Source organism: Lutjanus erythropterus, chromosome 16, assembly GCF_056507025.1.
Source record: "Lutjanus erythropterus isolate fLutEry1 chromosome 16, fLutEry1.hap2, whole genome shotgun sequence".
Taxonomy (NCBI): Eukaryota; Metazoa; Chordata; class Actinopteri; order Lutjaniformes; family Lutjanidae; genus Lutjanus; species Lutjanus erythropterus.
This window is the reverse complement of record NC_139332.1, coordinates 15,299,266-15,312,831: the sequence shown is the minus strand read 5'-3', so window position 1 is coordinate 15,312,831 and position 13,566 is coordinate 15,299,266. Positions and strand designations below refer to the sequence as shown.

The window sequence follows — 13,566 nt, the reverse complement described above, 5'->3', positions numbered from 1 at the left end:
AAACAAGCCGAGGGGGGAAAGGAGCGGCTGTGCGCCTATTTGTGCACTAAAAGTTCGAATAGACAAACACCTTCAGAGCAGGAAAAGACGCCACTATGCCAATGGCTCTCAGGCTGTAAACCTAAATCAGGGTGTTTTTTCACCCAGTTTACCGCAGGGGCTATTCACTTCTTTTGCCTCTGCAGATAACAGCCTGTCTGGCGGATCTAAATATCGCCATAAAGCCCTTCCCCTCCTTTTGTCTGAGCCACTATTGCGCAGCGGAAGCATCCGGTCTCATTGCCCACGGAGGTCGCTGTTGCCCCATTCACCTTCCCCTTCCCCTCCACACTGCAGTGGTCGTAACCGAGGCCTTGTCTGGCGTGTCTGCGTCACTACTACTCACGGAAAACACTCGCGGCTTTACCCTTAATCCCCCAAGTCCACTACGCATACTGCAGCTCAGCTTTGATCACGTTTAAATTCAGCACACATGCCTGCTCGGGCTTATTTTAAAAGGACGAAAAACAAGCGGGGAAGTCTAAAGCAAACATTATAGGGGACAGGTTAAGAATAACACAGCAGCCAGTCCAACCCCTCCCCGGTTTATAAAGCCAGGGAGGGTTAACATGCTTCCAAAACACCTCAACACAAATTTTCACTAAATCCCATCATCTTTATGTCCCTGATTTGCTTTCCTTTCGGGTTCGATGTGTGTAACTGGGGCAATTAAGACAGTTTCATGTTGCAGAGTTAGAAATGGACCCCAACAACATGAAACTACCTAAACCACTCGACAGTCGATCCGGGCCTCAAGTGAAACACAATCAGCCAATTCATAATGCACCGTGGTTGCCGCTCCCGTCATGTGTCCACAAAAAATCGACAGTATTGAGAAAGTACAACTGTATTGTACACACTATGGTAAAGCCGCTGCAACAAAGCGCAAAATAAACAAATGCACAATGAGAAATGTACTTACCCGCTCCTGAGAAGGTTAATCCCAGTATTCCCAAACTAAAAGCAGAAGAAGGTAATGTTTTATCCACAGTTTATCAGTACAGTGGAGATTTCTAGCTGAGTGGCGGGCCTCCTCTCCGTCTGAAAGGCTCTCCCACGACTGAAGCAGCTCTTAGAGGAGAGGGAGAAACCTCATATACCAGCCAGTCATAAAACTCTACAATAGCCGGCTGGGCATGCAGCTAGACGGCTTATAGGCTAATATCTTAATTATTTCCGATGGCCATTACATTAGCCTCTAGAAACATTTCTCTTTTTCTGTTTCACACGAGAAAACAAGTGACACTACGGCGGGGGACTCGAATAATTTGGGATTTTGAATTTCAAACAAAGCCTTTTCTCTGCTTCTGTCGACTGAATAGAAATATAAACCCACAATAGAAAAATACAAGCAGCTACTCCTCAGTGCGAGCTGATAATTTATTAAGCATTACACAAAAACACAATGTCATATGTACACAGAAATATACAATAAAAACATTCCTCCTTCACTTTGCGCACCGTTTTTCGTGTCCTCAATGTGAATAAAGATTCGACGTATACATTTAGCTCATACATAGAAGAGGCCTATATCATGGTAGACTACATCTAAATGGTCAAAGGTGAATTATTCTTCCATTGGTGATACACGGGCGTTATATTCCAGGGTGGTTTAAAATTTGTTTAAAAAATGTAGGAAAACTTTATGTCATGCAATTCCAATTAGAATAAAATAAATTGTTTGATTAAATTTATATTTAAAAAATAATTATTTGCCAGCATTGGTGGGGGGAAGTGTGGATAAATTCTTTATTTATTTATTTTTTAAAATTGCGTTAATTTAACTCTACTGACACTATCCAACCATACGACAGAAGTGACAGAAACATTACAAAACACGACATCAGAAAACAACCAAACAGAACCCAAAACATTATAATAACATTACAATATTTTTCTCCTTTTCTTTTCTCAGTAGCTCAGAGGACGATGATTTTAAAGCCTGTCTGGAAATAAAAGAGAGAGTTGTTCCCCCCACACAGTGAAATGAGTCATTATGTGGACAAAGTGGTGAGGAATAGTGGGCGTCATTGATTTCACCATTTTTCTTTTCTTTTTCTGTTTCAAAGTGATCACCTCGTTTCATCATGAAAATCCGTAGTTGGAGGTGAGCTCCCGGATCCGGTTCTCCCGCGTCATTTTCTTCAGTTTCATCCTGCGGTTTTGGAACCAGATTTTAACCTGTCTGTCCGTCAGGTGGACGCTTTTACTGATCTCTAGGCGGCGCTCTCGGGTCAGGTACATGTTGAAAAGGAACTCCTTCTCCAGCTCCAGTGTCTGGTGCTTGGTGTACGGGCAGCGTTTCTTCCGGCCGCTCTTTGCTGTCAACCAGTTGGCCGCTGAGTTTTCACTTTTTGAGTCTCCTAAAGAAAATGGCAGACATGACATGGTTTTTACGCACTGCCACATGAATAAGGGTATGAGTGTGTGTGTGTGTGTGTGTGTGTGTGTGTGTGTGTGTGTGTATGAGTGAGAGAGTGTGTGTGTGTGTGTGTGTGTGTGTGTGTGTGTGTGTGTGTGTGTGTGTGTGTATCATCAACAGATATAGTGTGCATCCAGGAGTGTGTTTGTGTTTACGGTTGTATTTTGCACACATTACAGTAATATCTGTGTGTGTTTCTTATGCGTAAAGTATGGCTTATAGCAGACTTGAAGTTTAAACGTCTAATGGTTAGAAAATACATCACATAACATACATATAACATTGTACACCAATAGATACCAAACAGGAACAATCTTTTGTCACTAAAAAAATGAATAAATGCAAATATATTTTGTCACAAGAAGAAATATACAGGCCTACACGAATACACATAATCCTTATGTGCTGGGATATTTTACGCAGCGCTTTAAAGAGACTGGCTAAGGCTATAGGTGTTCAAAATGTATGTATATATTCGAAAATATTTTCGTTATTTCCCATAATACTGTGGAATTGTTTAATTAAACTTAATATAGCTTTGCCCTTTAATTCTTGATTCATTTTTCAATTTTACCCATTAGGTTTTACGCATTTTACGCATAATCTTTCAGGGCGTATCCATGCACATATATCACATAATATTTATCATTTTAATGCATTTCTACAACTAAAACTTCTTTTATTAGACCCTGAGACAATATGTAAATGTAACTTTTCACACCCGTGTGTTGACTTGTCACTGCAGTCTAATATGTCAAATAAAAACCTGGCAGGTGCCATTAAAAATCACAATTCTACCTGCGCTGCATGCAAACAAAACACCAGTGTAGAACCGCACCTATATTTTGACGGGCCGTGATTACCTTTTGTGGCTTTTGGTGGTCTCTCTTTGTCATGTTCGTCTGTCTCGTCAGCTGAGGAGGCTTCTGCATCCGAGGACTCCCGCGCCTCCTCGGCCCCCGGTGCAGCGTGAGGCTGCAGGTCTGCGTTTCCCGCTGCAGACACGGGCTCCTCGGTGCTCCTGCCTTCCTGCGCCGTGGCTGGAGCAGCAGAAGTCGAAGTTGGTGGCGTGTGGAAGCGAGCGGGAGCAGTGGGGTGTAGGCCAAAATGAGAATGGGAAGGGTTCGGCTGGGGGCCGTTGGTGTTGTAAAGTTTATGAGAATGTGCGTGCGTCTGAGACAAGCGGAAGTAGCCCGGCACAGGCACTGAGCCCCCGTTGCTGCCTCCGCTATCGGTGACTGTACAAGAGCTGGAGCCGAGGCCGGCTGTCGTTAACCGAGAAAATGTGAGATCTTCGGCGGTGGAGGCTTTAGGGCACTTCGGTTGCTCATACAGGCAGTAGGTGCTCTCTTCCTTAATGTTCTGCGGGAACGAGCAGGGCGCGACCTGGGGACCCACTGGGTGCTCTTGGTCCATTCGACATGACCTCTGCGCGTCCATCCACATCTCCATGCTGGACATATATGCGCCTGAGGCGGACACCATGTTTTGGGGAGCGACATCGCTCCGCTTACCCGCACCTGGGAAGTATCCATAGTTGTGTAGTCCGTAAGGCACTTCTGTAGCAGTGCTATGGGGCACGCACACCGCGCTCCCCGTGTAGTGACCTCCGCCGCTCTCGCTGCGGCCACTGATCAGAGAGTCCACTAAAAACGCATTTCCTGACGGGGTGTCCGAACATGACATTATTGTGGTGTATTTTGGCGAGGGGAGAAGATAGCCCTTTCTGGCTGACATTTCTTGTGCAAAACATGCTGGATATGATTAGAGGCACCCCCCTCTCCGCCGTGCGGGCTGTAAAACCAATGGCAATGCTGGGAGATGAAGCAGTCCCTCCCACTCCACGGCTACGTAGCAGCCGGAACGATATCCATCATGGAGCTGAGGCAGAGAAAGGAGACAGCACAGTAATCAGTGTGTTCCCTCACCTCGCCTTAATGCACCACCATCGCCCCGTAGAAGGGGCGAGGTCCAACGACCCAAAGTTTAAAAATACATATTTATGAAAAAGGCAGCATTTCATTCATGAATTATTTTCTGAATGAAAGAATTCTCACGCTTTGAGGTATATCTCAACTGTACAAACCAAATGACGTCTGAAGCACTGATTCACCCTTTCACACAAATCAAATGTTATCACTCAGGCTCAACACTGTTGGAAATATTAGATTTATAAAATCTCAAACATCGAAATTCATAAATTATTCATGTCGTGTCATGTCAAAAGTCATGGAAGGGAAACAAAAACCCATTTCGTTACAAGCACACTAAAAATACTATTCTACATTAAAGACATGTCTTTAAGGTGGAAAATCAAATTTAAACGTCTAGAGCCACAGAATCCACCAACAAAGACAAAGAATAACAAAGCAATGGGTAATAAAGTGTTGTTTTTTTTTTCTTTAAACTATAGTGAGAATTCGCCTTTGGCTAAATGACTTGGCAAGAAGCCATTTTATATGGTGCATCCTTTAGCCTCAAGACAGTCTGAACTCTTCCGCACTAAATGCAAAGGTGTTAAGACTTATGTTGCCCGGAGATATAAAGAGCTATGTCAAACATTTTTTATTTCTTTCTATTTATCTATACTTTCGTTTATTTATTTTTCCATAGGGGAAGTCTCCGAAGTATTTACTTAAAACCAAGTTTACCCCGTTGAACTCTTTTGCTGCACACCTAAAATTATTGCATTACATCAAACATACTTTTACAACCTGAGGGTTTGGGCGAAGATTGAATTAGTAAAAATCGTTCAAATTAACAAAGCTATCCTCGTGCGTAAACAAAGGCGAACGAGTTCTCTGTCACCAGCAATTAAAAGCAGTAAATGGTAACAGTAACGAAAAAAGCCCTTATACAACAAATAAATCGCTCAGTATGTGACGAATTACTGCAGGCTCTGAACAATAAATTCTTAAAATAAAATATGCAACATATAGTAACTTCTTATTTTAGAGCCTCGTATGCACTGTATTTTATACATGTAATATATAATATTCATCCACATATAATTTTACAATTCATATTAAAACATTATATTATATGCCATAGAACTATTTGAAATTAGAATTTGTATTGATAATGTTTTTTGTTTGTTTGTTTGTTTGGTTTGTTTGTTTTAATTCTTCATTCTTTTAGGATATGGAAATACGTTGACCTGACTAGTCATACGGACAACACCAAAAATAGGTTAAACTTGCATGTGCTTTCGTTTAAAGGCTGTAAGAAACACACAAAATGAAGACATAATTTTCTTGTAGCGCAGTATTTGTCTGTCTTTCTTATAAACATAGAAAAATCCAAAACGTGATCTGTATGAAAATTCTAATTTGTTAAACTGCCCACATATCGATCCCGACCGTTGTATGGGAACATACGCAGACTGCTACAGCAAAGCAGACATAAAGGTTGCACATACAAGTCATCCTGTCGGTCCAATTTGGGGCAATAAGGGCCACAATAAAACTCTCCTTCCATCTCGTAGTGTCCTTGGCCATGTGCACTCTATTGCTCTCTCCAGGTTGAAGTTAATCTCGGCCAGCTTTGCCATTACCAGGCCCAGGTGGCCGCTAGCCCCCCGGGTTTGTTTGTACAGCAGCCTGTTGTACTGAAACGAGGAAATTTGGGGAGAAATTCATAAATTGAGCCCATTTAAGGTTTTGTCATTGACAGCTCATTTATGTACACTTGGCTTACATTTTTAGCGCGGCGACGGTGGACATTTGTCACTCCCTCCTTCTCAAAACGCACATATTTCAAATGGCTTAAATGACTGCAAGTTGGTTGAAGGTTATTTATGTGTATATGAATATAGTAGAATAGTCTAATCCAAAAGAAAAAGAATATATTAGAAACATATATAAAATAAATAGCATTTTCTGCAGTGCGGGAGTTTTACACACAGGCCGTAAGCCGAGCATTTGCGCTTAATTCCCTAAAAACATAAAGTAAGTCACTTAAAGCTACTACACTGAGAGTGTTTCACAACCAGTTAAAAACTCAATATAAAACTAATGCCTCTACATGACCTACATAAACAACGTAAGCAAATGAGACCATCAGCTAGAATATTGGGTATTTCTATAATTATTCTTTATGTCTGCCACCGGGTCGCATTCTCCTTGAAATCAGATGAAACAAGCCCGTTTACATGTTTCCAGGCAAAGTTAAAGCACGTAGCGTTAGCCACTTAAGAAAAGCAGGGGGTTTGTTTTGTTTGTTTGTTTTGTTTTGTTTTGTTTTGAAATTTAGATCATTTTATTTTTGGCGTTATATTTTGTAGTTATTAAGGAAACACTACCGCTTTTGTCTGCAGGGGCCACCATCATCAACAAAATGTGAAAGTTCCTTGTAGTAGATTTAACCTGCTAAATACAGATAAAGTAACAGAATTAGCTCTTAAGCGTGCTCCCCACAGCGGCCTGTTCCTTATGGGACACATGAGCCAGTAAGGAAACTAAATACATCAATTAATTATGTGAGCCCGGTATTAAATTGTTTTGGCCTGCACACTTCATGGTGTCGTACTGGCACTGGGGCCTATCGATATCTTTGTGTTACAGTTATTAATTGTAGCTATTAAATCTTCATTTTCACAGCTGCCCGGCTATTATATCCTCCAAACAGTTTACTCTGACCACTGGCTTTGATCCGGCCCATATAATCGTGGCCGAAGAGGCCGTTTGAGTCGTATCATGTTCGTCCCGAGTGCAGTTATGAACAATAATGCGGCGTTTTATTACATCCAGCGGAAGCATTTATTTTTCACGAGAGACAAAGGGGAAGAAAGAGACTTTAGCCACTGACTCGCCACTTGGACTGACACTGATAGCCTGACGGTGTCCATGACAGGAAGGAAAAGAGAGCTGCGAATCCTGCCCTATCACAAACAAATCAGCTTTTTTTTTTTTTTTCCTAATAAGAGCTTTTGTGCACTTGGCACGTACAGAGTGATGTGTTTTGGAAGGACGTCAAATGTCGTTAGTGGATTTCTTTGAAGAAGAAGAAGACTGAGCAGCTGCTGTGATTTAAGATGAGCTCCAAAATGAAATCATTTGTTTTGAGTCCAGCACCCACTGCTTATTGCTGTAAAGATACTAACTATATCCATTTTCTTGTGAATAATTAAAGCAGACTTTTCCACAAATCTAAAACATTTGTGGTGAAAACTGGACGGGGGTTGCGGATCTCTCCAGGTACAAGCCGGCCATGCTATACTTCAACCATTAAAAAGCTCAAGCTCAGCAAAATGAATAGCACATGCAGCATGAAGGCTTGGCACACATGTGTTGCCTTATTAGGGCCCCCAGGAAGACTTTCTCTACCGCACGGCCCAGTGAGCAGCAGCAGCACAGAGAAATGTGGGAACTAAACTCAAAACGGCTCCTCTCTCGGACTAGCATGCAAAAGGAACAGTCAACATCAGGTTTGTTCGTTCAGCAGAGCGAAAAGTCCGAGCACCAGGCTGCGCTGACAGACACTTTTACCTGCGTGCATTCGAGGTGAGCTTGGAGACCGAAAGATCCACGGCCATGACATTGGTCCCAATAGCGCCGCCCGGTGGTTGGAGTAGAGTTTAATCCCTAGTGCAGCAGCTCGCCTCTAAACCGATTCTTGCTGGATAAACCACACGAGGGGGAAAAACCTCTCAAATGAAGTCGATACAGCGAGCAGAGCGAGCAGAGGCTTTTTCGTATCCGTCCTCTCCCTGTCGTTGCTCTCGCCTCCTTGGTAACACAGTTAATAACCTTGGGTCTCAGACGGTTTATTGCACTGCACTCCAATTGTACAAATGCCCCAGACTCTCAGACAGCTTTTATGGCTGCGTTGCTGCGGCAACGGGGAGGATGTCCCGTAATTAGGGACGGAATTCCAGCGCGCAGTAAAGGATGCGCAAGGCAAGGCCGGACTATGGCGGAGAGAGGCAACCATAAACTTCAGCCTCTCTCCCCGCGTTTATGGCCCTTTTGACTGTCATATATGAACGCCAATGCGCTGCGGCTAGCTCCCATAAACACAGTGATAACAACAGCAAATATGGCGACCCTCGCCAAAGGAGGCTCCTGCTGCTGGAGCAGTGTTTCCAAAGCCAATCAGCGAAATGACAGCTTGCACAGAGAGCGGGGGAGAGATAGTGAGAAATGAATATAAAACAAATGCTGAATGTTTGGCAACAAATAAATGTTATGGATATAGATAAAGGTGGACCTAAACGCTCTCCACAGTGGTCCAATAACAAAGATTTCCTTCAGCTGGAATTCAAGAGTTGTATAATATCTTATATGGCTCAAAAAGTATTGAGACGTTCAAATAATTGCAAAACACAAACGCACAAAAACAATTTGAGAGCACACATTTATTTTTGGTTTATATCTATCTATATTACCTCTATCGAAGCACAACACCCACTGATTTAATATTATCTGATCATATTTAACAAGAAACGACAGCTTTATTATTTAATTTCTTACTTTATTGCCTTTTATTTTAAAAACTAATCATAAAAACATGTTTAATTTACATCAGGAAGCGTGTTTGTGCCGCTGTTAGTTTGTACGGCTCATAATTTGCATCTGAGCCCTCAAATCTGCTGCATTTCAGTGTTTTTTAATTACTCGCTATATACCAAGACACCCACTTGTGATAATTCTATTGCAAGCGTGAGTTAAATGTACGGATTTTGCGTGCGTAAAATGTTTCCCGTGTCCGTATTTTTATTTTATTCACCAAATATATTACAGAGCTACATTTTTTAAAGAAAAGCTTGTAAAAAACAAAAACAATGACCACACAGAAATACATATTTTTTCAATAATCTTTTCATTTGTTTTTATTTGGAAATATAGTATAATACACAATAGTTTGGGCATACCAAGCAGTTGATTCAATGCGGTGACCCTGACCAGCCTTGCCCTGACAGCACACTTGAAAATGTTTTTAATTCTCTAGACTGCAAGTACCAAAGGATCACGAAGTCATGAGAAAAATATTCTGTTATTATGCGTATCAATATGAGACCGAAGAGGCACGCTGCATGTACATATACCTGTGTGAATATGTTGGGCGTTTACCTCAGTGCAACTCCACACGGATCTAGTAGACGAGCTTATCTCTCTGGCTTGGCCTGCAATATCAATACTCGACTGACCAAAAATCAAAAAGGACAGCACGGGTTTTGGGAATTGTAAAGATACGCAAAATATAAATACTCATAGCCCTCATCGTGCAGGCTGCAGGAGAGACGACAACTGTTTGAGGTCAGCCCAGTCTGAACACGGAATCCTAACAGCCTGCCTGTAATAATGGACTTTGAAATTAGCCGTGGCATTAAAAGGAGATAGTAAACGAGTGGCTACAAAATAAATAAGCACACAAAAACAGAAAACACTTTACATTCTCATCCGTTCATTATTTGGTCACACCAATATAGATTCAGTTATTAAAGTCACATATTCGCCATTGTCCCTAAATGCACCACTTTTCTGATTTTAAAACAGAACAAAAAAGTAAAATTATTCCTTTTGATTACAAAATACACGGAGTCAGTCAATTAAGTGACTGCTATTTTTTTACCCACCTAAAAGGAAAATAAACAAGGCGTCTTGTGAGTCACAATAATAATATTATTAATATGGGCCTTCGCAAGCGCACAGACAGTCTTGACGAGGAGGATCAAAAATCCGTTACTACATTTTCCTCAAAAGTCTGAGAGCGAAATCAAAGTCCACAGACTGCCTTAATTCATGCTCACTCTTTAGGTTCTTCAGATCACAGGATACTGTTGTCCTCGAACTTGAAATTAACCATTGAGCAGTGCTGTTGCAGCTGCTGTCGCGGCCATTGTGGTACACAGTGTACACTGTGGGAGCCGGAGAGTCAGTCAGTCTGTCTGTAAACGCAGTCAGTCCCCACACCAAGAAGAGGACTTAAAAAAAAAACAATTCACCCCTAAAGCAGAGGGTTAGACGTATAATATTGTAATCTATCTCTGTTCAGTTTCTTCTCCTTCATGCGGCGGTTCTGAAACCAGATCTTCACTTGTCGGTCGGTGAGGTTGAGCATCCGAGACAGTTGCATGCGTTTCTCCTTGTTTATGTACACACTGAAAAAGAATTCTCGTTCAAGTTCTCTGATCTGATATTTGGAATATGGGCACCTTTTTTTGCGGGTCCTCTGTCCACCTGGAAAAGAAACAAAAAAGAAAACGGTCAGAGAAAACATATATAAACATATCAAATTAGCCATGAAAAGATTTATTCACCTTGGATGAATCCCAGATTACGCATGAGCGGATTTCCTCTGCGTGAAGTATTAATAACATATTTCCTTTAACAATATTTCAAGTAATACTATATTACACCGAAAAAAATGTTAAACCATAGATAATACACTGAGACTTTGACCTTTTCTAGCAAATGAAAGCAACAAGCTCACTATCAAATATAAGCAACTAACAGGTACAGACTGTTGTATTAGACAGTTTATATGAAATTGTTGGTTTTATAGAACACATAAAAGGGTAAAATGTGCAACATAAGAGTTCAGGATGGTTTTAACTCAAGAGGCTCATGTGTGCTAAACCTTAAACCAGAGAGGCACCACCCTCATTACATGCAAAGCGCTCTTTTAACGTTAAGAAACCGTGAAACAAGCACGTCTATAGTAGAAATGGACGCAGATCTGTGTAGGAATTCACATTCATAACTTGGTGCTTTTTTGGGGGAAAATGTCAGGGAGTGTTAGAGCAAAAATTCAGCAGGCCTGATGTCTTTCACGGCCAATTTCAATTCCAAACACGTGATCCTGCAGTTTATAACAAAGTTTTGTTGGGGGGTGGGGGGGTCTACAGGCCCTCTATAAACCTTATATGCTTATAAAACAGCATATAAAATTTTTAACAGCAGCGCGCAAGATTGCAAACTTTCTCTCATAACCAAGGCGCTGACTTTAATACGTACTGCTGCTGCTGGATTTCTCCTCATTGTTGCCGGAAGATAACTCCGGGCTGCTCGTCTCCTCCCGGGGCTCCTTCGCCTCGGTGTCCCTGCACGACGCTGTGTCCTCTGGCGCGGAGCTGGGCTGCTTGCTCGGGGTTTTGTCCCCTGAGTAGCCGTTCGTGGAGGAGCTCTCCGACGCGTTGCCGTACGCCGTCTCATAAAATTGGTCGAAAGCTTGTGGCAGCACGCCATTTCTGCCCACGTTCCCGTAGAAATTGGAGGCAGCGGAGCTGGCGCTTGTGTGGTGGTGGTGGTGATGGTGGTAAGCGGCGGCTGCGGCTGCGGGGCTGTTTTTACCGAACATATCCCCAACAACGGCAGTCTGCGCCGACAGACAGTCCCGGTGCACCATGTCCTCCGCGCTGGGGTAGCACTGGGGTAAGTTCCCCCGGTGCGGCCATTTACCGGACGCGTCAATGGCTGCATAGTCCCTGAACGTCACCTCTCTGACGGGCTGGACCTGCGGCAGGTTAGAGGAGTAGGAGTATGTCATGGGGCGGGTGGACGGGGTCTGGGACAAAAACGAGGGAAGACCGGAGAAATCAGCCCCCGCCGAGACGTAATAAGTGCAACTGGGCAAATACATGTTCGATCCGACTGGGACCCTTTCGTCAAAATCCATCATCGTAGTTCACCCTCTGCTATAACTCTATGTCGGGCTTTGATTCGTCTATAACCGCCCTGAACATGGCTCTGAAGCGCCGTGCCTCCTGCCTCTTTGAAGCAGGTTCGCTAAGCAGAAATTTGGAGACGTAAGCTGACGTGGAGAGCCATCTCCATCCACTCCACGGAGGAGGAGGTCACGTGACCACGCGGCAGAAATTGACAGATTTTCAGGCTGTGTGTGTGTGTGTGTGTGTGTGTGTGTGTGTGTGTGTGTGTGTGTGTGTGTGTGTGGGTGTGTGTATGTGTCTCTGTGTGTACGAAAGAGAAAGAGAGTGTGTAGGAGTGTAAGAGTCATGACTGCCGTGTGTCCTAAAGCTTGACATTGGTGGTTCATCGCCATGTCGACCTAAAAATGAATTCCTGAACAGGCAACCAAGTCGGAGAAAGAAAAAACTCTCAATTTGATGCTGGATTATAAAAGTGGAGAAGAGGGACTTAAAATGGAGCTTTAATCAAAATATCAATATCGATTTGCCAGATGCTCCGTGCGTTGACGCACTCAGTCTGTCCTGGAAATATGTGCGTATTTTGAGTTTGTCGGATTTTCATGTATTTAAAATATGTATGCAATGCATGAAAAATAAAACCATTCTGGGAGCTAGCCTGTCCCGGCCACTATCTGATAATAACATTAACTAAACCAGCATTAATTGTGCACAGATAGCATGGACCTGCATTAGAGGAGGGAGACCACAAGCTTATCTCCAAAGTCTGCTTTTAGAAATGTGGTAGTCATCATCATTTGGTGGTTTTACAACACAGCATTTGGCTCTGTGGGCATTTGGTTATCAGGGTCATGTTCAAAGTAGCGGCTAATGTTTCAACTGGCTAAGGCCCTGTGTTTGAACCACTACTACCTAGACAAAAGTAAAATTTTGACGAAATAAATGCATGATATGGTCTTGGAAATTATAGTAAAGGGAAGACAAATTTAAGGTAAATAAAAATGTTGTGGTTTATGAACCAGTAAACCAATAAACAAGTATCTTAAGTCGTTATCTTTAAGTTAATAAATACAATTCACTAGTGGAATGATTCTCTATTTATTTGTGAGTAATAACAGAAGAATTCGACATATACTTTTTAGATAAACATCGGAGGCTCACTGAGGAAAACGGGCTGGAATTGATAGTCTGTCGCCTATAATCATTAAAACACTCTGTTGCAATAGCCAAATGTTACAGCCTCTTTAAAAATATAAACTTGTTCTATTTTGAATGATGCTTGTCTTGCGCCTCTGTTTTGTCTCACATTAAACATTTAATGGATCCACAAAAGTCGCGACATTCAATCCCGCTCCACTTTTATGCACGGTTATTTCTTTACGTTTTGGTGCAAATATTTACTAACATGTGCGTCGTTCAGCAAATGGATAGCTTCCAGAAATTTGGAAGACACTTAAATGTTTTTCTGAAAAATAATTTCCATTTTTTTCTCCTTATT

The 13,566-nt window shown here is 42.3% G+C and overlaps 2 protein-coding genes across 2 annotated transcripts; both read right to left on the bottom strand.

Annotated features, from left to right (window-relative positions):
* Positions 1–1,405: 1,405 nt before the first annotated feature.
* Positions 1,406–8,262, bottom strand: LOC146312837 (homeobox protein Hox-A10a-like). The gene is made up of 3 exons (XM_084739310.1): positions 7,948–8,262; positions 3,325–4,342; positions 1,406–2,402 (listed from the first exon to the last, which is right to left on the bottom strand). Exons 2-3 carry the CDS (start codon positions 4,196–4,198, stop codon positions 2,125–2,127), a joined length of 1,152 nt encoding a protein of 383 aa, XP_084595436.1. The 5' UTR covers positions 4,199–4,342; positions 7,948–8,262; the 3' UTR covers positions 1,406–2,124.
* Positions 8,263–9,263: 1,001 nt separating this feature from the next.
* Positions 9,264–13,552, bottom strand: hoxa11a (homeobox A11a). The gene is made up of 2 exons (XM_084739372.1): positions 11,419–13,552; positions 9,264–10,641 (listed from the first exon to the last, which is right to left on the bottom strand). Exons 1-2 carry the CDS (start codon positions 12,080–12,082, stop codon positions 10,409–10,411), a joined length of 897 nt encoding a protein of 298 aa, XP_084595498.1. The 5' UTR covers positions 12,083–13,552; the 3' UTR covers positions 9,264–10,408.
* Between the last annotated feature and the right edge of the window lie 14 nt (positions 13,553–13,566).

Bases quoted from the DNA above. Each gene is read 5' to 3' on its own strand.
- hoxa11a (XM_084739372.1), bottom strand. From the start codon at position 12,082: ATGATGGATTTTGACGAAAGGGTCCCAGTCGGATCGAACATGTATTTG. The intron at 10,642-11,418 runs GTACGTATTAAA...TTTCTTTTCCAG, and splicing joins GGAGAAATCCAGCAGCAGCA to GTGGACAGAGGACCCGCAAA.
- LOC146312837 (XM_084739310.1), bottom strand. From the start codon at position 4,198: ATGTCAGCCAGAAAGGGCTATCTTCTCCCCTCGCCAAAATACACCACA. The intron at 2,403-3,324 runs GTAATCACGGCC...CATTTTCTTTAG, and splicing joins ACCACCAAAAGCCACAAAAG to GAGACTCAAAAAGTGAAAAC.